The 21,810-nt window shown below is 46.4% G+C and overlaps 1 protein-coding gene across 4 annotated transcripts in view; it reads left to right on the top strand.

Annotated features, from left to right (window-relative positions):
- BAZ1A (bromodomain adjacent to zinc finger domain 1A) overlaps positions 1-21,810 on the top strand; it is a 233,782-nt gene that overhangs the window by 36,579 nt on the left and 175,393 nt on the right. For all 4 annotated transcript variants that reach the window (XM_078784087.1, XM_078784085.1, XM_078784086.1 and 1 more), the window contains exons 5-6: positions 549-636; positions 1,509-1,655. In XM_078784087.1, coding sequence (XP_078640213.1) covers positions 549-636; positions 1,509-1,655 — 235 coding nt within the window. The remainder of the gene's footprint in view (positions 1-548; positions 637-1,508; positions 1,656-21,810) is intronic.

Below are 21,810 nucleotides of genomic sequence, written 5' to 3'. Positions count from 1 at the left end.
GAGTGATTTTTATATGCAACTCACCACAGGTGAGTTCAATTCCAAAGTAAAGGAGCTTGCTTGAAATCTAATTATTTCTAACAACTTATAAAAGGTGCTAATAATATTGTCCGGGCCATTTTATGATTTCTTTGTGGAATAAGCTAAGATTTAATAATTTTTTTTACCTTTTTTGTTTTTCTCCACTGCAAACCGAAGAAATACAAATGTGGATACCAAAATATTTTCTAATTTCATCAATTTTCTGGAAGAAATGGTGCATTATTTGGGAAAAATTGCAAGGATGCCAATATTTTTGGCCACGACTGTGTATATGTTACGTACACTGGGGTTGTCAGAAGTTCTGTCATTTTACATACATAATAATTGTGTCGACTGCCTTTAGATATTCACGCTTCCCGAATTTATTTGTTGATGTATCTGTTTTAAATGTTAAAAATATTTTTTGGTTCACTAAACTCTCAGTCCAAAATAGGTAGCATTTGTAAGATTTGTATTTTTTTTTGGCTGGTTGTGGTGACTCATATTGTGCAATGTTTCTTTGGTAGTCGCAGAAAAGCCACTCTTACACGAGAGAAGCTCCGCATCTTCATGAAGCGACATTGTGAACTCTTCCATGGGACTTACCGTGTCAAGGTGACTGCCCACATACATGAGTTGGGGAGGGGGAAGGGGGCAGTGGGTGGGTGATGGGAGAGAATACATGATAAAAATGCTTAATGGAAGTGGAATGATCAATTTCTTCATTGGAAAATGAGTAGCTCCCTTTCATCATACATCGGATGGCTTTTCCACAATTAAACTCCATTCACCGTTCGAGTATACTGTCAAGCATCTCCTCTCTCTAATTTAGGCTGGATTGCCCCAAGGCAGTGTTCTGGGCCTAGTCCCATTTCTGATCTTTATCAACGATCTCTCTGACTCTCTGGAAAATCCTCTATCTATTTCCTGAATACTCCACCCTCTGCCATGACAAAAAAAAATCACAAACTTCTCAAACACTTGGAATAGATAAGTCAATCCTGACAAATCTCACACTTTGCAAGTCCAATCTTTCACGAGTGCTTTCAAATGAATATCATGAATGAATATATCGGCCTGGAGTATTAAATTATATGAGTGCAAATTGAACTGTTTGATTAGAAATCTATACTTTGGGAACTGAAGCACATCGTATTGCTCCGGCCTGGTTTGCGTTTCCCATCAACAGTTCCAAATGTAATATTTTCATCGCAAAGCATCCTTGATCTTGATGTCAAACAATCAAATGTTTGACATGATATTTACCTTTATGAACCACTTGATATTGCTTTGAAGACAATTTAATTATCATTGGGTGGAAAACCAACAGAATCCAAAGTTCATCTGAAACTCTCTCGGCTTAGCTTTTCTCAGTCACAAAATTGTGTGATTGATGATTATGATGATCGACAAGCAAATTGACAGTCTTTGTCCTTTTGTTTTTTTTTTCTCACTGACAATTTGACTCGTTCAATGTCGCTCCACAGCCGAACTCTGCTCTTTTGTACAAGTTGGACACGTTTGATCTCGAGTCTGTGTTCCCTGGTGGACTTCCTGCTTTCCCTCGAGCCATGCAAACACGGGCGCGTGGTCGATCTTCGAGATCCAACGAATCATTGACGCAGCATTCCCCGGTATGGCATGCTTTGAGTATTTGAACCATTATGTCGAAAACTACTTTCCAAAGATTTTCTCAGTCTTGTGATTCAGAACGGTTAATTGTTTATTGTTTGTTTTTCAAATCTTAGCTTTGCTATTGTTGATATTAATGAGTTTCCTTGAAAGGAACTTCAATACAGGAGGTCATTAGGCCTATAAAGCCTGCATAATGGGTGCCAGACCAAGTAAGGAAGCAGCACGAATCATTTTTTAAATCTTTTGTTTGACTCAGCTCGGATTAGAACCATGGTTTTAATAGTACGTTTTTAATAGATATACTCACATTTCCAGAGTACATAATAAATAGACATACTCACATTTCAAGAGTACATAATTAGTGTGTGTACTCAGTTCCATTGTAACGTAATTAATAGACATATTCACATTTCAATAGAACGTAATTAATAAACGTACTCGCTTCCAATGGTATGTAAATGGTAGACATAGTCACATTTCACGAGTTTGTTATTAATAGGCATATTCACATTTCAATAGGGCGCTATTAGTGTACGTACTCAGTTCCAATCTATACTATAAGAGAGGTGTGTGTGTGTGTGTGTGTATGTGTGTGTGTGTGTGTGTGTGTGTGTGTGTGTGTGTGTGTGTGTGTGTGTGTGTGTGTGTGTGTGTGTGTGTGTGTGTGTGTGTGTGTGTGTGTGTGTGTGTGTGTGTCACCATTTTTCTCAGAGATGGCTAAATGGAACTTTGTCAAACTTTCAGGGGGTTGACAGGGAGTGCTGGGGAATGGCCGAGACCAATTTTTTTTTTTAATACTTGGGGAAAATAAAAAAGGTCTTTTTTTTGGTGGATAAAAAAAAATATATATATATATATATATTTTTTTTTTTTATCCACCAAAAAAAAGACCTTTTTTATTTTCCCCAAGTATTAAAAAAACAAATTGGTCTCGGCCATTCCCCAGCACTCCCTGTCAACCCCCTGAAAGTTTGACAAAGTTCCATTTAGCCATATATATATACAGACTTGGCATTTAATATGGAATATTTTTTTTGTGGGGGTGAATTTACTTTTCAAGATGTCTTAGAATAAAAAGTTCATTGGAATTATGTTGAAATTATTCTAGATTTTGTTAATGTGACCTTTAAAAGAAACAAAAACCACATTTGACATTTCGAAACAAATAAATTGATCCTTGAAAGTGATGTAAACTGATATCGAACTCAATTCATGGACAGTACTGTGTTAAACTTCTGTACGTTTTCCAGAAGTATCTCTTTATTTTGCACATTAGCCAAAATTTGTTTTAACAAAAACAAAAGTTAAATCACGACTGGGATTACGGACAGTAAAATTACAGTTCAGTACTGCGTGTAACCCCCACGAGCATTCAGGAGAGCACGTACACGTTGAGGCATGCTGTTCACGAGATTTGGCAAGTTTTGGACAGGAATCGCTTGCCATGCAGTGACAATAGCCTGCTGCAATTCACGCACAGAGGTCGGCTGCTGGTCCAAGTGGTCGATTTGACGCGTTAATTCTGCCCACAAGTTCTCCATCGGATTCATATCCGGGGACATGGCAGGCCACTCCATATGCTCTGCACCACGGTCAGCAAGAAAGTGTTGGATCATGCGAGCACGATGAGGCCGTGCATTGTCATCTTGGAAGACAAAGTTTCCTCAAAAGGCTGCACGAGCAAATGGAAGCAATGTTTCTTCCAGAATGGCCCTGTGCTTGAACTGGTTCAGGTTTCCATTCAGAACAACCAGATCAGTTTTGCCCCCTGCATGAAAAGCAGCCCAAACGGTCACCCCACCACCTGCAGCTTGGACTCTTGGCATGATACAATCTTTGTTGTAGGCTTCATGCACTTGTCTGCGCACTCGGACGCGGCCATCTTGACGATAGACCAGAAATCTAGACTCGTCACTGAAGATCACTTGATTCCAGTGTCCTGGCTGCCATTGACGGTGCTCTCTGGCCTACTGCAATCGGCGCTGGCGGTGTTGTCTGGTCAGGCGTGGCTTTCTCAGGGGACGCCTGGCACGATAGCCTGCTTGAACCAGTCGTTGGTTGACTCGCCTTCTGGATACAGGCACATTTGGCAGTTGCTGCACTCAGCCCTAAGCCGATTAGCTGACTTGGTACGGCCATTGCGGACTAACCGGTGCAGCTGGCGATCATCCCTCCTTGTGGTTCTGCGGGGACGTCCTCGCCTCAGTATTGGAGTAGGGACACCCCTCTGAGCATTTCTTTTCAGGATATTTGACACCTGACCTTGAGTGATGCCATACTGCCGAGCAATAGCATGCTGTTTCATGCCGTAATTTCGTAAAGCCACCACTCCATGACAAACAGCATTGTCGAGTTGACGGACCATCTCCAGAGGAAGCGGCAATAACTTTTGGAGACGTGCAGCAGTTGTTTTCCACTAATACAGAACGCAACAACCCTTGTATACCCGACTGTGAAGCTAATCGTCAAATGCACCTGTCCGTACATTTTGCCACGCCACCTGTGATATAATCCTGTTGTTGACTTCTTGCTGCGACAGACAATCAGTGACATGGTTCTTGTAACAAATAAATCACCAAAGTGTAAAAGAAACTCACCAGATTGATATACTGAGTTAAGAAAGTAAACCCGTCAAGAAAAAAAAAATATTCCATATTAAATGCCAAGTCTGTGTATATATATATATATATATATGTGTATATATATATATATATATATATATATATATATATATATATATATATATATATATATATATATATATATATATATATATATATATATATATATATATATATATATATATATATATATATATATGTATATATGTATATATATTGTCGCGTAACCGTGATTAACACCACAGTTACGGATGACCGATTTGCGAGACTTTAACTCCCGAGGCGAACACTCAATGGCGGACTCAAGTTCAACACCAACGCGCGGAATGGCGGGGCGCAGCGAAGGCTCCGCAACCTTATCTATTAAAATCAAACACCCAGGAAAACTGCGTTCAGATATTATGTACAAAAAGTAATATAAGGGTTTATTAGGAAAAGTAAAGCCAGTGAAAAAGCCCGCCGGTAAATCTAATAACTCTAATAAACCTAAATCGGGACGTCCCCACACGACTGACAGCAAACACAAACGAGGGAGATTAATCACGAAAATAACACGTCCCGTCGTTCAAAATATACGCGGAGATCGGGCTTATCTGTCTTTGTCGTCTTGTATTGTTGGTGTCCAGCACCGCTCCTTCCGGCCCGATCGCACACCACGAGGCCCCTCGCTCCAAGCACCACGCGTCCGACGCAGGCCAGCGGCTCCCCTTGACCAGGGACAGGAAGGACTCCTTTCAACTCCACTCGACTCGACGACGCGGGAGTGCTGGCAGCCAAGTGCCAACGAACTGCTCAGTGCCAACTGGGTGTGCTCTCGTGTGTCTCCTGCGACTCCCTACAACCCGAACTGCACTCGAACTGCGACTGGAATGGCGCGTCCTCTCCAACTCTCCACCACCGCTCAACTCTCTGGTGCCTGCCCGCGTCCGCCAGTGCCTGCCACGAACTCAACTCAACTGGCGAACTCACTCTGGACTCAACTCAACTGCCCGCGTCTGCTCAGAGAGACTCAACAACTCCTGAAATGGCGTCCGACCGTCGCCTATATTGGTGGCCGATGACGTCACATTGCGCACTCCTCAGCCAATCAAAGCCTCCCGCGACTCCTGACATCTCCCCCGTTACGCGACCCTGCGGTCCTGGCATAACACGTGCCGGCCAGGTTTGTAGGCCTTTGGAGGTGTACACGGTGGCGGCCAATCGTGGCGGTGTTTTTGACCTGGTTTCCTGTCAATTTAATACGAAGTCCTTGTCAGGGAAAGGGGATTATTTAATGTTGCGCTAAGGACCTAACTAATGTTTATGTGGTTTGCAGTGCCATAAAGGACAAAGGTTTGATTACTAGGTGATACTCACAGGGGCGTTACCTTTAATCCCTCACTATTTAACACTCGGACCTCCAGGTAGATCCACAATCATACATCTTACCCCGACAAACGCCTAAACATCAAGAACTTATTACATGTAGAGTCCCTGTCACGACAGCCGAATACCTACCTATTCAGATCTACCTAGCTCTAGATGTTGCATTACCAAATTCATAACACAGCCCCCCCCCTGGAACCGTAGCTCCTGCAAGGTTCACCGCAGGGCTACCATTCCAGCCTTAACACTTACTGTCACACACTTAATTAACCTATGAAATAAATCAGGAAGGGCTGTGGGAAGTGAGTCGGACTACCTACCTACACTTCCTTAACATGCTGAACCCCTTAACCATCATGCAAGTATGTACATCTTCTTCGTTGTTCCTGTGGAGGGAGGAAACAACAACACACAACACTAACTTAACCACAAAACTTAACCATCTTTCCAAAACTCAAAACTCTAACCTTTGTACATACCCCGGTCTACAGACCGCGTCCCCCGGTGGATGCCACAAGACACAACCTTACCTGCGGGGCCATCCCCAATGCATCCCACTAAATTTCCACGGGCCCTGTCCAGATGTTACAGGTGAGTGACACGGCTCGGTGGATTTCGCCCACATTCATGCAACACCGACCCCTTAACCACTCATTCTCATTCCATAGGTCATCAAGGCATTTCAAAAATCAATAAGGTTCTTCTTCAATACACCCCCCTGCAGGACCATGGCATTGATGTCATTCACGTGTGTGTGCATTCCTCAACTAGGCAGCGGGGAGGTACCGCACAAAAGATGGTGGGGGCGCATCAGGCTGTGGTGCCCGCAGTCCCAAAAACAAGTCAACCGACTTACAAATTCATTGCCCCCCCCCCCCCTTTACCTCTTGGCCCCGTGACAGCCCAACAGCCCCTTTCCGCCGTTACCTCGCCGGTGAGGGTCTCCACACACACCAGGCTCCTTTGCCTCCTGCTTTCACGCAGCAACACGGGTCACCGGGGGACTTCCTCACCCCGCGGCGCCCAACCAGACCCTCCACCGACGAGCTCCAATTTCCAGTTACCACCGGCTGCCAGGGGTAATTGCCGCAGAGGGGGGCCCGCAGGCATCGCTCCTCAGAGCTTGCTCTGTACCTGCGGACACACACACCTTCCCCACCCATGGTCCCCAAAACACACTTCCTCCCCCGCTGCCATTCAATTCTCCACACAACTCAGCACAATTCAGTACAATTCATAGATGGTGTAAAAGGTGTTACAAGGCTTGCCATGGCCTGCTAATGTGAAATCCCATTCACAGTTCGAATCATTAAATCCTTACACCTTTCCATTAGCACATTTCCAAAAAGCACAATTTATCGCCCCTCATTATCTCCAATAATCATCACTCACTCTCCAGGTTCCACTCTCACGACCACATCAAAACACCTAACCACAATACAAAAACATACGCCACCCACAAGACACTGTGGCTCCCATTCCATCCCCTCACCGGCCATGTCATCACTCTCACCCGCCTCCCAACTCCAAATTACATGTCCCCAATTTCCCAAAGCAAATCCTGAAGCCTGGGACAGTACTCCTCAAAGCACTCACCTCAAGTGCCGGTAGTTGCAGGTTGGTCAGGTTCAAAGTGCAATCCACCCATACAATTCCCAAAATTTCACATTGGGCCTACCAAATACTTCCAAATTTCTCTTTTGTCCCCACTACACTGGCAGGTATGTGGATCCGCATCCAACGGTGATCATCACTACTCAACTACCTACAGCCACGTCAGCTCTGCACCTCCACCGTGCAAGGGTCACCGGGACAAGGTGAGCAGTCAAAACGCCAACATGGCCCATGAGTGTCCATAAGGGTGCGACCCACCATCCATCCTTCGGCCCCCCTGCGAGGAACACAGCTGCAGCAGCCCCAGCTGGCCAACGTGGTGAGCACTTGCTGCCACAACACCCACTACCGCACACACAACCTCGGCCCTGGGGGGCACGGTCGCAGTGCGTGGCATCCCTACAGCCACGTCCCCTGCACCTCCCCATCATCCCCCAGTCCGACTACAGAACTGCAGCCCCCCAGTGCTCACCCACACTTGACCACACCAAGGTCCAGTCAACAGCCATGCTCCACCAGGAGACCCACCCAGAAGACATGGTCCACACACCTCGGACACGCACAGCACCACGTTGACCCTCAGGCTACACAACTACATCCCCATCATCCCGCGTCCCAAATATCAGCACAGTTGCCCCCGCCACCAGTTGAAACTGTGTCCTGCTACCCTATTAATTTCATCACAGCCTCCAACACTTTGGTCTACACACCTGGATCAATAATGGCGTCACTGTACAGTGTCCACCATGGCATTTCAAAATCCACCCTTAAATTTCCATCTAACCCACAGATTACCCATGCCAACCATTTGTCACATTTCACTCACCTCACCAAAGAAGGATGCTTTGCCATACACATGCCAGCCGAGCATGGCCCATATGCTCGGCGCGTTACACATCTCCCGATTCACATCCCCATGGCTCTCTTCCCAACCCGAGAGTCCATAAATCATAACGGAGCATCTGTGGAAGGTCACTCACACCATCACGTTCCACAGATGCCCCAATGGTTGTCCGGCAGGCTATCTCCATCCCTGTCCATTCGGTTTGACCCGCGTCCATAGACCAACCACCATGCCAGGTCACCACATGCTGGTTGTCCCAGAGTCCCTGGAGGAGAGTGCCAGGCCGCATGCCCGGGTGGTCACCACATCAGTTCCAAGTTGGCCGTCCGCAGTGCCACCACCAAAGCGCGACCCACAACACCTCCCCCTAGTGGTCCTCAATAAATGCCAACCCAGACTTGAGAAACCACCTCGGACCCCTCTGGAGGTCTTAACCCCCACCAGGGTCCGGTGACCCTGCCGGCCCGAGCCACCAGCTCGGACGGCGCCCCGACGGACAAGGGACGCCACACTCCACCAGACCCCCCGTGGGACCCAGGTCGTACCTCGACACCCAAGGCTGGACCCCACGTCCAAATCTCGCCATCACAGCCCCCCAGCTGGCCGGCATACCCAAATTTGGAAAGGGGCAACTTTTGCCCGAGGCCATCACCCATGACCTCTCCATGTCCAAATCCCGCAGCCCGGGGACCAATCCCCACCATGGCTGCTCCAAATCAATTTCCCATTGTAATTTTATTTTACATTTTATTTTACAAATTTTCATTCCCATTGCCAACCCGCAGCTGCAGGGAACAACCTCTACCACCGGTTGTTCTGCCCCTCCCTGCAGTTGATCCAAATTCCCTACAGGGACCAAATCTCCAGAAGCTCTATCTCCCGATCCTCCAAGATCCAAATCCAGCCCGGAGCCAACACACTCCCCCAACTGGTTGTCCAATTTTGGAGCCTCGGTTTCCAAATAGCAGTGTACAGTGAGCGTCCCCTCGGTCATTCCAACCACCTCCTCGGACCAACTCACCTCATCTCCCAGGCTCCTTTGGGCCTGAACAAGCTCTACCTCCATGGGACTGTCACAGGTCTCCAGCCGCTGGATCAACTCATCCTCATCATTAGAAATCATTCCTGGCCCCGCCAGGCTTTGATCAATATCCCCAATAAATACCCGGTCCGGCTCTATCGCATGGACCCCCCAAAACTCTACCCCCTCTTGCTCCGCACCACCGCCCTGGTGCTGCACAATTCCAAATTCATCCCCCGGTTGGGGTGTTGTGACATCCACACGGTCCCGATAAACAACCAGGCCAGAATGTGGGAAACATTCCCCATTACAACTCTCACATTCCAAATTTCCTTCCCCGCTCACCTGTGGACACTCCCTGCTCACCTGTGGACACTCCACGTTTACCTGCAGGCATTCCCCATCCACCTGTGGACATTCCCCATCCACCTCTGCACCTGCAGTCTCCCTATTTACTTCAATTGCCATCCCCGGTGCAATTCCCAATTTTGCCATTCCCTGTGCAATTCCCTGCTCGTGAGCAACATGCACATCTGCATGGGCCGTACTCTCTCCTGTTCCCAATCTAGCTTCCCCCTCTTCAGATTCAATTTTATCATTTATTCCCCGAATTTCTGTCAGGTTTCGCTCACCCTGTGGTGTCATGTCTCCCATATATTTTCCCAATCGCTCATTCAGTCGTTCATAGTGGGCCTTCATGTCTCCCCGAATTACTGCAAAGATTCGCTCATCCTCGGCCCTCTGAGCATTTATTAAATTTACTATGGTCTGGAGATCTATCGGGGCCGTCCCAGCGGCGGGGAAAGTTCCAACACTATCCTCCATATCCCCCATTTCCGGCTCACTCCCGACGCTGACGGAGGCCTCGCTGCGTACTTCCATCTCGTCAATTTCCGACATCCGCTTTCCGGAAGATTGTTTCCCGCGCGCGTATTTATTTTAATAATTCCAGTAACACAATTTAAATTTGACGAAGACGCGATATCGCGCTCCGTATGCCCAATTGATTACTAAATTTCTCCGCCTCGCCTATAACAATTTTGCGTTCGAACGTCGGGCGCAATGTACGCCCGACCGTGTCGATGTCGCCCCGCGGACAAAAAAATTTGTCCGACCGTGTCGATGTCTCGCCGCGGACAAAAAAAAATTTGTCCGACGGGTTCAAATCCCACTCCTGACACCACTTGTCGCGTAACCGTGATTAACACCACAGTTACGGATGACCGATTTGCGAGACTTTAACTCCCGAGGCGAACACTCAATGGCGGACTCAAGTTCAACACCAACGCGCGGAATGGCGGGGCGCAGCGAAGGCTCCGCAACCTTATCTATTAAAATCAAACACCCAGGAAAACTGCGTTCAGATATTATGTACAAAAAGTAATATAAGGGTTTATTAGGAAAAGTAAAGCCAGTGAAAAAGCCCGCCGGTAAATCTAATAACTCTAATAAACCTAAATCGGGACGTCCCCACACGACTGACAGCAAACACAAACGAGGGAGATTAATCACGAAAATAACACGTCCCGTCGTTCAAAATATACGTGGAGATCGGGCTTATCTGTCTTTGTCGTCTTGTATTGTTGGTGTCCAGCACCGCTCCTTCCGGCCCGATCGCACACCACGAGGCCCCTCGCTCCAAGCACCACGCGTCCGACGCAGGCCAGCGGCTCCCCTTGACCAGGGACAGGAAGGACTCCTTTCAACTCCACTCGACTCGACGACGCGGGAGTGCTGGCAGCCAAGTGCCAACGAACTGCTCAGTGCCAACTGGGTGTGCTCTCGTGTGTCTCCTGCGACTCCCTACAACCCGAACTGCACTCGAACTGCGACTGGAATGGCGCGTCCTCTCCAACTCTCCACCACCGCTCAACTCTCTGGTGCCTGCCCGCGTCCGCCAGTGCCTGCCACGAACTCAACTCAACTGGCGAACTCACTCTGGACTCAACTCAACTGCCCGCGTCTGCTCAGAGAGACTCAACAACTCCTGAAATGGCGTCCGACCGTCGCCTATATTGGTGGCCGATGACGTCACATTGCGCACTCCTCAGCCAATCAAAGCCTCCCGCGACTCCTGACATCTCCCCCGTTACGCGACCCTGCGGTCCTGGCATAACACGTGCCGGCCAGGTTTGTAGGCCTTTGGAGGTGTACACGGTGGCGGCCAATCGTGGCGGTGTTTTTGACCTGGTTTCCTGTCAATTTAATACGAAGTCCTTGTCAGGGAAAGGGGATTATTTAATGTTGCGCTAAGGACCTAACTAATGTTTATGTGGTTTGCAGTGCCATAAAGGACAAAGGTTTGATTACTAGGTGATACTCACAGGGGCGTTACCTTTAATCCCTCACTATTTAACACTCGGACCTCCAGGTAGATCCACAATCATACATCTTACCCCGACAAACGCCTAAACATCAAGAACTTATTACATGTAGAGTCCCTGTCACGACAGCCGAATACCTACCTATTCAGATCTACCTAGCTCTAGATGTTGCATTACCAAATTCATAACAATATGTATATATGTATATATATATATATATATCTTTATAGTGCCTAAGCCTTTTTCATGAATGAAAGTTATATACAAGTACACATATGCATAAATAAATACAAAACAATTACCAGACATTTGAACACAAATAATATCAAACAAATCGGATTCAATCAAACAATTCCGGAAGCCATTGAAGTTGGTGGTAAGTCTTCTGCTTCTTCCTGAACGTCATCAAACTTAACTCAGAAACGTGATAAATGGCCCATTCAGCAGCATATTTTCAAAGAAAAGCATTTAAATCCACCCTCTAAGGTGACACCAGTGCAGTATATTCCACACGGAGAATGTAAAAATACCAGTACAGTATTTACAGTATTTATTATTTGTTATTCTTATTTACAGTATTTATTACCTCCCTGGTGTTGGGCTAGCGGCTAGGGTGTCAGCTTAGGATCCTAGGATCCTGGGTTCGAAACCCGGTCGATCGCTGATTTAACGCCAGGGGGGTTGACTCAGCCTGTCATCCTTCCGAGGTCGGCTAATTGAGTACCAGTTCACTGGTAATTACCTGCTTGTCGTTAAAGGCGGCAAAAAGGGTTGGCGTCAGGAAGGGCATCCGGCCGTAAAACATTGCTTCAAAAAGGGGACCGAAAAAACAACAACTACCACGGTTCCCGAAAAAGGCCAACCCCCGCTTGCGGGGAAAAATGGCCTCTAAAGGTGGTTTATTACCTCCGCCACCAAAGGTGCATGGAGGTTATGTTTTCACCCCTGTTTGTCTGTCTTTGTTACTTGCAAAATCGAAGATTTTTCATGTATATTGGTTGGTCTTTTTTTTTTTTTTTTTTGTATACAAGATCGAGGCTCGCGAAAGAGCAAAACATTAATCGCACAAAAAGTCAAACCGACACACAAAATACAAAAAACAAGGGGAGCGACAGACAAGATGGGGAGAGAGGGGGAAGGACATAAACACAACATTTGAGAGCAGGGACATCGGGAGGACTTAGGGGCAGGTGTGAGAGGTATAAAACATATGAACACTGCAAGGATTCTGGGGTGAATTAGCGGGGGTAGAAAAGATCAAGGTTTTGGATGGGGGAAGATAAGAGATGGTGGTGAACAGCTGTTTTAAAGACCTGGAGGGAGGAGTGGGATTGAAGGGAGTGAGAGAGTTTGTTCCAGAGGTGGGAGAAAAGGGGAATGAAAGAGTGAAGGTGAGCAGAGAGCCTAGATTTTGGCAGTTTAACCATAAGAGGGTTGCAGGCAGATCTTGTGCGACCTGTAGGAATATTGGGGGGACAGAGCACAGAGAGAGCTGGGGGAGCAAGGCTGGAGAGGAGTCTGTAGAAGACAGAAAGACCACCAACCTGCCTGCGGTGAGTGAGTGAAAGGCCCTCGGAGTTAACTTCATCGCAGGAGATTCCAATGATTCTGAAAGCTTTGGCCTCAACAGTGTGAAGCCGAGCTCGGTGTGAGGCAGGAGCACCAGCCCAGAGGGGGGGACAGTATTCCATTGAGCTTTGGATGAAAGCCTTGTATGTGGTGAGGAGCTCAGGTGTGCCAAGGAAGGACTTCGCACGACGGAGGATGCCCAGTTATTCTGTCTGTTGGTCTGTTTGTTTGTCTGTATGTCAGTTGCCTGCAGATCACAATTTTCAACTGATCTTCACGAAACTTCACGAAGTTGTAGAGGTCATCACAATTGAGAAGCCTATTGATTTTGAAGTCAAAGGTCATCTGGAGGTCGAATTTTTAAAATCGCCATTTTAAATCCAATTTATTTGAAAATTGAACAGCATTTGTATTTTGAATCACTAATTTGGGATACCAACTATTTTTTAGGTCAAAAGGTCAACTCGAGGTCAAACTTCCAAAATCATCAATTTTCATCTGAACAATTCAGGAGACAACGATGTTTCACGAGCGAGCGGTATTTAATGACAAAGGACGGACTATAACCGAAACAGGCCTGGACAGGCCAGGCCCGGAAATGTCAAAACGAAGGTTACTGACCTTGAAATGAGATAGAAAATAATGCATAATCAGTTATGAGGTTAATTAGCTACACAATACCGAAAATTCGGTTCGATTCCGACAACTTTGACCTTTGTGCCCTTCAAAGGTCAAAGGTCGAAGATTCTGAAATTTGTTGGAAAACTTGTATTTCATGATGTATGTGATAATATAAGATCATGCACGACATTTCACCCTATCAGGGAGCGAACAATGTAATATAACCATCAAAAATCGACTTTTCTAAATTTCGTGACCTTGTGACCTTGACCTTGGGGCGAAAATGAAAAATCGAGCTCCGTGGGGCTAGACATCACATTGGCCTAACCAAATACCGAAACCCCTGTCAGATTCCACCAAACCCCTCGGAGAAGATGTAGCTTGAACTCCATTACCCCCTAAAAAGACATCTTTTTCAGGCGTCGCTCCGCCCACAATGGGCGCAATATGCCCACTCTAGGCAGGACACAACCAGATCCTGATATCAACCCCCCACCCAAGTTTCATCAAGATCGGATGATATCATCGGGTAGTTATGCTGCAGACAGACAGACACACAGACAGACACACAGACAGACACACAGACAGACACACAGACAGACACACAGACAGACACACAGACAGACACACAGACAGACACACAGACAGACACACAGACAGACACACAGACAGACACACAGACAGACACACAGACAGACACACAGACAGACAGACACACAGACAGACAGACACACAGACAGACAGACACACAGACAGACAGACACACAGACAGACACGCGCACACAGACACGCGCTCACAGACACGCGCACACAGACATGCGCACACAGACACGCGCACACAGACACGCGCACACAGACACGCGCACACAGACACGCGCACACAGACACGCGCACACAGACACGCGCACACAGACACGCGCACACAGACACGCGCACACAGACACGCGCACACAGACACGCGCACACAGACACGCGCACACAGACACGCGCACACAGACACGCGCACACAGACACGCGCACACAGACACGCGCACACAGACACGCGCACACAGACACGCGCACACAGACACGCGCACACAGACACGCGCACACAGACACGCGCACACAGACACGCGCACACAGACACGCGCACACAGACACGCGCACACAGACACGCGCACACAGACACGCGCACACAGACACGCGCACACAGACACGCGCACACAGACACGCGCACACAGACACGCGCACACAGACACGCGCACACAGACACGCGCACACAGACACGCGCACACAGACACGCGCACACAGACAGACACACACCAATGACGAATATAGTGGTCACTGTTTGATAACTCGTGAACCAAAAACCGTCAATTTTCATCCGATTGACTTGGAAATAGAACAGCATCTCTCAATTGTGATTGTGGATTGTGGAGAAACGTGTGGAGATTGTGGATTGCAATATGTTGGTAAAACTTCTCAATGTTTACATCAGCGTTTGAATGGACATAGGTCTAGTGTATCATCTGGTACTAAGACATATTTATATAATCATTTCAATGAGGTCGGGCGTGATTTTGGTCGTTGTTCTATTCAAGTTATAGATTCAGTTGATGGTAATGATTTTGATAATACTAGGGCATGCCCGTACTATATATATATCTAAAATTATATCCCCCCCCCTCTATTTACATGAAATGGTTTGGTCCAAAGCGAACGGCTTGCGAGTACGGTGACAATCCCCCCCCTCTATTTACATGAAATGGTTTGGTCCAAAGCGAACGGCTTGCGAGTACGGTGACAATCCCCCCCCCCCCTCTATTTACATGAAATGGTTTGGTCCAAAGCGAACGGCTTGCGAGTACGGTGACAATCCCCCCCCTCTATTTACATGAAATGGTTTGGTCCAAAGCGAACGGCTTGCGGAGTTTGGTAAAGAAATCGCCATAGCTCGGTAACTACTTGTCCGATTAATATGAAACCTTGAAAAGGCACATCCTCAGGTCCCCAGCAATATACCTGGCAAGTTTCAAGTATATCGGACCCGTGGTTGTCGAGAAACAGCGGTCACAGACAAACATACAAACATACAAACATACACACAGAGATTACTGGAATTATAGATAGATTGAGGAGTGTAATGTTTTGGGCACAAGGGCACAAGGAAGACTTTTGGATTAGGATCCTATGTGTGGTCTATCCTTTGGGCCTTAATGATAGGGTTCAAGGTACTGGGTCAGTTTCTCTCGGTAATGTTTCCGGTAATGAGTATTTTGCTAATCCAATCAGAAGGACACCCAGAGGTCATGGGCGTCGTAGTCGGGGTCGTATAGCTCCAAAAATGGAAATTTCAGAGATCCATCATGAGATAGACTAGGCTAAATTTCCAGAAATGCATCTAATACATGTTATAGGGGCATTTCTGAGTAAAAGTTGGTAACAAGTGTTTTTAACCTATTTTGGGGGTGCTGATCATGAAAAAATAGGATACCAAGCTGAATTTTTGGTATTTGATGCTCAAATCTGGAAAAAACTAAATGGCCGCCAAAATATTTAACTTTTAGCCGCTGAACTCAGAATCACACAGGAAGACATTTCAACAAGTACACTTTACGTGAAACAAGATGAATATTTCCGGGCAATCAAATTTGTATATACTATTTTAGCAGAAATCGATGTTTCGGCCATTTTCCAAGATGGCCGCCATCAAATCTTATATTGACGATATCTCCAGTTCTAGTGAACATAGAATCATTATTTTGATGTCTAGCCCCAGGTTATCGAGGTCAAGGAAGCATATGAGCGCACTATTATTAGTGTTGGACCAAAGCTATATACTGAAACAGGACACATTCAAGGTGGTTGCTCACAAAATAGCTCTAAATATCGGCTAACTGCAGCTAAAATGATATCTACAGACACTTACACATGGACCCTTGTGCCACACAGCTCATATAATAAACAACACGATTACAAGGCAATACAACTTTACTTTTGATCTTCATTGATTAATACGATTACATGCAGTGAACAATCACATATGAACGTTTAACTATATACAGGTAGCACAGTCATGACGTCTTTTACGATATGCAGGCTCGACGGTAAGTTGAATAATGTCGTTAACACATTACACATTGTCATTAAAGCAACCGTCCTGGTCAGTTTCTTGCCGACATACACATGCAGCTGTGCAGCCAAGTTTTGCTTTACGGCAGCTACAGCGCATGGTACGACACCGTGACCTGCAACTGCAAGAAACAAGTTCAAGACACGACTCAGGAATTGGATGGAGTGTCATCAGCACTGGTTGCAAATTGGTAGCGACCCTTTTCCATCCCAACTCCGTGACATTCGGCAGGTTCGGAAGTGGGCAGTGTGCCTCCTTCCATATCAGAGATTGGTAATGCACACGCTGGATGTGGAATTTGAGAGCATCGCTCGTGGGTGGCATCGCTTCTGGTTTGCAGGCCTTCTCAAACATGACCCGACGAACGCTATCTGTTGTCTCCAGATTGTTCATCCCGTAGATTTTGCAGACAAATATTTCTGTCGATTTTGACACTTCAGGGGTCAAATTCCCTACTCCCAAACCCACAAGAAGGTGGTGATACTCAAGGAAGACTTTCCATGCTGAACGTTTCGTGTGTCCACAGATGTGCGATGTCGTGTCCGATCCCGTAAGAGCGTGAAATGGCAGAAGTGATTGGACTGAATTTGATGGCAAGTTGTGATATAATGGACCTATGGGTATGTACTTTCTCTTCTGGGCAGTACCAGCCATCATCCATAGATTTCTGCAACTGACACGCGGAAAATGTGCCACCAACAACAGCATGACATCAGTGTCTCTCGCACATACAACTACAGTGTCCAGCCGACTATCTATGACATGTAGAATTATGCGTGTGTCCGCTTCTTCGTGTGTTGCTTTTAGTGGAGTGAGGTCAGTATTGCCACGTGATGACCTGATTTCACGCTCATCGTCAAACCCCCCTGCAACCACAATCTCTGTATCACCAGGAGCATGTGCCAGAAGTTCTTCCGAGAGGAAGCGAGCAAGGGCTGCCTTGTTTTCTGGAAGGGCAATGAAGTTTATCCAGGAGTTAGGCAGTGGCACCTCCCGTCCTTCTACAATACGACGTATTGGACGACTTGTCTTTGTTCGTTTGGTTCTTGTTCCTGCTTTGATCGACTCATCTCGGTATCTGTCAAATACAACGTCTATGCGAAGATATTGCATTCCTGACTGGAAGATTGATCTTGTGAAAACGTCTGCCAAGTCTCCAAATGTCTTGGCAGCAACCGGTTTCCCAATGGCCACGACTCGAGCCTGTCCATCTATAACAAGACAAGCTGATTTCCCGTGCAGATCGAGCGTAGCAGGACATGGAACATCTGCTGTCAACATATCAGCCAGCAACGATTTGTTTCCTGTCCTTAAATTGCCATTGAGCTCTGCCAGCGAGACTGGTACTCGAAGAAGTTCGTGGTTCAACACGTTGTCCAAGTTGATCGTGCGGCCAGATGCATATGCCGTTACCAAACGTTGGAGGAAGTTTTGATCAGCTTTCAGAACAGTGCGTTTGTTCTTTTCGGCACTGTGTTGTACTACCTTATAAAGATCGTCGAATGTTGGAGCATTGTTCTTCTTGATGGTGTCATACAATGAGTGCTGAGGCACTGAGGTTTCTGCGTCTCCAACAAGTCTATCCTCCACAAATTCATCCAGTTGTTTCTGACCCATGACTCGTGCATTCAGTAGCGATGTTTGGATTTCTTCGCTAGCAACGTCTTTTGTTGCAATGTTTTGCAGCGCAGCGTGATGCGTATCAGGTGCAAACACATGGAAGCGTTCCAATATGCTGAGCAGAATGTTCTCGTCTGCATTGTCACGTTGTTGTCTTGCTGGTTTCGATTCGTTATGGCTGAGCAAGTCTTTTGGATATATCTGCAACATTTCACGCGTATCTGCTGCAATATGTGCTCTCAGGTTGTAAGACAATGCCCATCTGTTCAAGGCTGTATTGGTTTTGGTGATACCAACGATTCCTCCGGCCCTTTTACCAGTTCCATTCAACCACTCTTGTGCCTGGTCGGGATCAACCTGATTGAACTTACGCGCCGACCGTTTGACCACAAAATTTCCTTTTTTGAATTCTTCGAGAACTGACTCTGGTAGGTTTCTCATTTCAGCCAAGTAGACAGGACCCCAGCGTCCATAGTTTACATGGTCATACCTGAGAAAGAAAGGTAGCATGCAGGTGAATGAATGGATGTGAAGGTCCCAAAGTCCATCTCGTTGGGCTCTTGTGAACATAAGTAGAATTGCTACCATTTCCAGGTATCCCCACCAGAAAGAGAAGTTGACATTGTCCTCCTTTCTGCGTTCCAGGAAATCTGACATCAATGATGAAAACGTTGGGTTTGTCAGCAAGGTGACAAGGATCTCAACAGCTGCCAGGTCGGATGCAGCCTTGGATATTTGAATATGCAGTTGCTCGTCGGCTTCTTTCACATAGTCTAGTAGATTGGGTCCTAATAGTCGCCATAGGGCCTGGCATGTAATTTTGTGTGCTCGCATGGCTTTGTTGAACTTTTTGCCAGCCAATGCTGCTTCAATGGTGTTCTGTCCCATTAGACCAGCTTCAACCCACGCCTCTGCCAATCCAGATCCGTGCATGTGTTCTCCAATAACTTTTAAAAAGTTCATTGAAATGTGTAGCCCTCCTAGACGTGGAATGAGTCTCTTCTTGTACTCCGGATTGCACCACTTCAACTCCATGAGCTTGCAATAAAGTGCTTGATCCACACTCAGTACCGTGTATTCTTGTCCGAAGCGAGATGAAACTTCCAAACATCGCTCCACGACTGTTTTGAGTGTATCAAACTCGTGCGCTGGTGCCAGGATTATGGGCATATAGCCAACTGTAGTTTGTGGAGGATCATTTTGTGTCAGGGACTCATTGAATACTGTCCAACTGGTTTCCGTTGTTGAGTTGAGTCGCATGAAATTGAACACTAAATCCACCGATTGGGCCCTTGCTGCACAATCAGTGTCCTTGGACGGTTGATGATACCAAGTTTTTTCCACTTGGCCACTGAAAGATGGTTCGGCCCTGACGGCAGGCATAGTTGCAGCATTTAAGGTGTCCATGACCTCTGGGACATGCAGCATTCGGTCTTTAGAAAGAACCATGCTGTCCCACTTCACGTCTGCGGATGGTCCTCTCTGCCACGCTGCCAGCTGAGTGGCATGGAAGGTTTCTTTTCCGTCCAATGTGTCATCCAGTATGTCGATATTGTCAGCAGTGTAGAACAGAAAGCGGTCAGGAACTAGATTAGGTGGTATGACGGCACCGGTGTTTGGATTCATAGACTTAATTGTGGACTTGGCTAAGGTTGTGTCCAACTGCAACACTTGATGGTAACTGAGGGTGTGTCCTGCCTTATGGAACATTTCCACCAACTCCTTAGATCGTGTAGTTTGGTGCAGGGTGCTGCCGAGCCCTATATGTTTCGGCGTCAGTTTACTGCCTCCGCTCACTCCATATACCATGTCCTGAGCACTGCTGAGGACTTGTTGTTCTAGTTTCGTATCATCTTCTTTGGCAACGCATGGTTCTATTTCAAGCTGACACGGACCACCATATAAGAGCTTGAGGAACATGTAGACAGTCTCTGGTACGCAACTTAGTGCGTTTCCGATGCTCACTTCAAATCCCACGTGGCCAGGCTTATCAAGCAAATCTCCTCGAAGTTTTAGGGCAACATGCACCAGCGACAGGAAGATGTCCTCTTCAGGCCCGAACCTAGGCATTGTTAGTTGTTCGTCTGCTTCATCCGTCAGTCCAGATACAGCATTGCCGGTATACTTAGATGGTACCAACAACGTTTCTCTCTGAGATGTCCCACCATCAGGTCGAACAAAGAGGATGGTATCACCTACTCGAGATTGCAGTTTTTCCCTGAATGTTGTCCGACGACTTACAAAGGACTTCGGAATAACTGTGTTAGCTTCCTCTGAAAGATTTACATACCGATCCCAGACGTCACTTAGCCTCAGCACATGACCCTTTTGGGCTGCATACATAAGTTCTGAAGAAAGCCATATCAAAGGTAAGTCTTGACTGGTGTGAAAATCTTCTTTGACTTTGGATGTACTTCTTTTGAACGAACTTAAGCAAGGAAGGTGATATTTACCTTCCGCTGCGATGAGGTCACTAACGCCTGCCAAACTGAAGCATAGCTTGTGATGTAATTTAGATGCCTCTAAAATATCTTTGCTGACATTGAATGTCATAACTGAACTTAATCGTTGTTTTGACGTACGATCCTGACAAAACATGCACAGCGTCCAGTCAACTGGCTTGACAGAGCTCCGACGTATGACACGACCTTGGGTAGACCCAACAACTGAGCTGCATGTTGGTACATTTTCTCGGTCCTGATGATGATCTTCCAGTCTTTCTAGGCGAAGAAGTTTATTTTTATCGGTGAATTGGACATAACAGTTTTTGTGCCATACGATTGAGGTGGTATTCGAACCCAACGCCAGATCCAGACGCTCAATTATATTGCGGTTTTTTGGGTCGCGTAATTTCTTTCTGGTTTCGTAAGCCTTAGCGAGTGTGGCTAGACCTTGATTGCTGGCAGATCGCAAATCCCCATCTGTTTGGCATAAAATGCATAAGGCGAAGTCAATCGATGATGGTCGTTTCAGAGTAGCAACAGGATCCATCTTGATTTAGTCTGAAAATAAAAGAAAGAGAGGTTGCATGTCACTGTCCCGGTAAATAAACCGTCCTTAACTAGACATGATAACAACCTTAACTAGAAAATACAGTTGACAGTGATCTGAAAGCAATGTAATGCCAATCAAGGTAAAACGGCAATAAAAGCCAATATGGTGTATGAAACATCTTCCATTGAAAGCCTGCAATTCAGCTTGGTATCCTATCTTTTCGTGGTCAGCACGCTCACCAGCTAATAAGCATAGATACCAAGTGCTACTATGACATTCCTATTTTTAAAAGAAAATTAGAAATGTCAATATCGCGTATACTTTTTTTGACGGCCATTTTGTTTTTTGGCTGATTTAAGCCCTAAATATGTAATATTCAGCTTGGTATTATTTTTTATCGTGATCAGCACCCTCATATACAGCTAATAAGCATGGATACCAAGTATTAC

The sequence above is a fragment of the Myxine glutinosa genome, chromosome 9 (assembly GCF_964187855.1).
Source record: "Myxine glutinosa chromosome 9, kmMyxGlut1.1, whole genome shotgun sequence".
Lineage (NCBI taxonomy): Eukaryota > Metazoa > Chordata > Myxini > Myxiniformes > Myxinidae > Myxine > Myxine glutinosa.
Note: the sequence above shows the minus strand (reverse complement) of the source record. Positions and strands in the feature narration are given on the sequence as shown.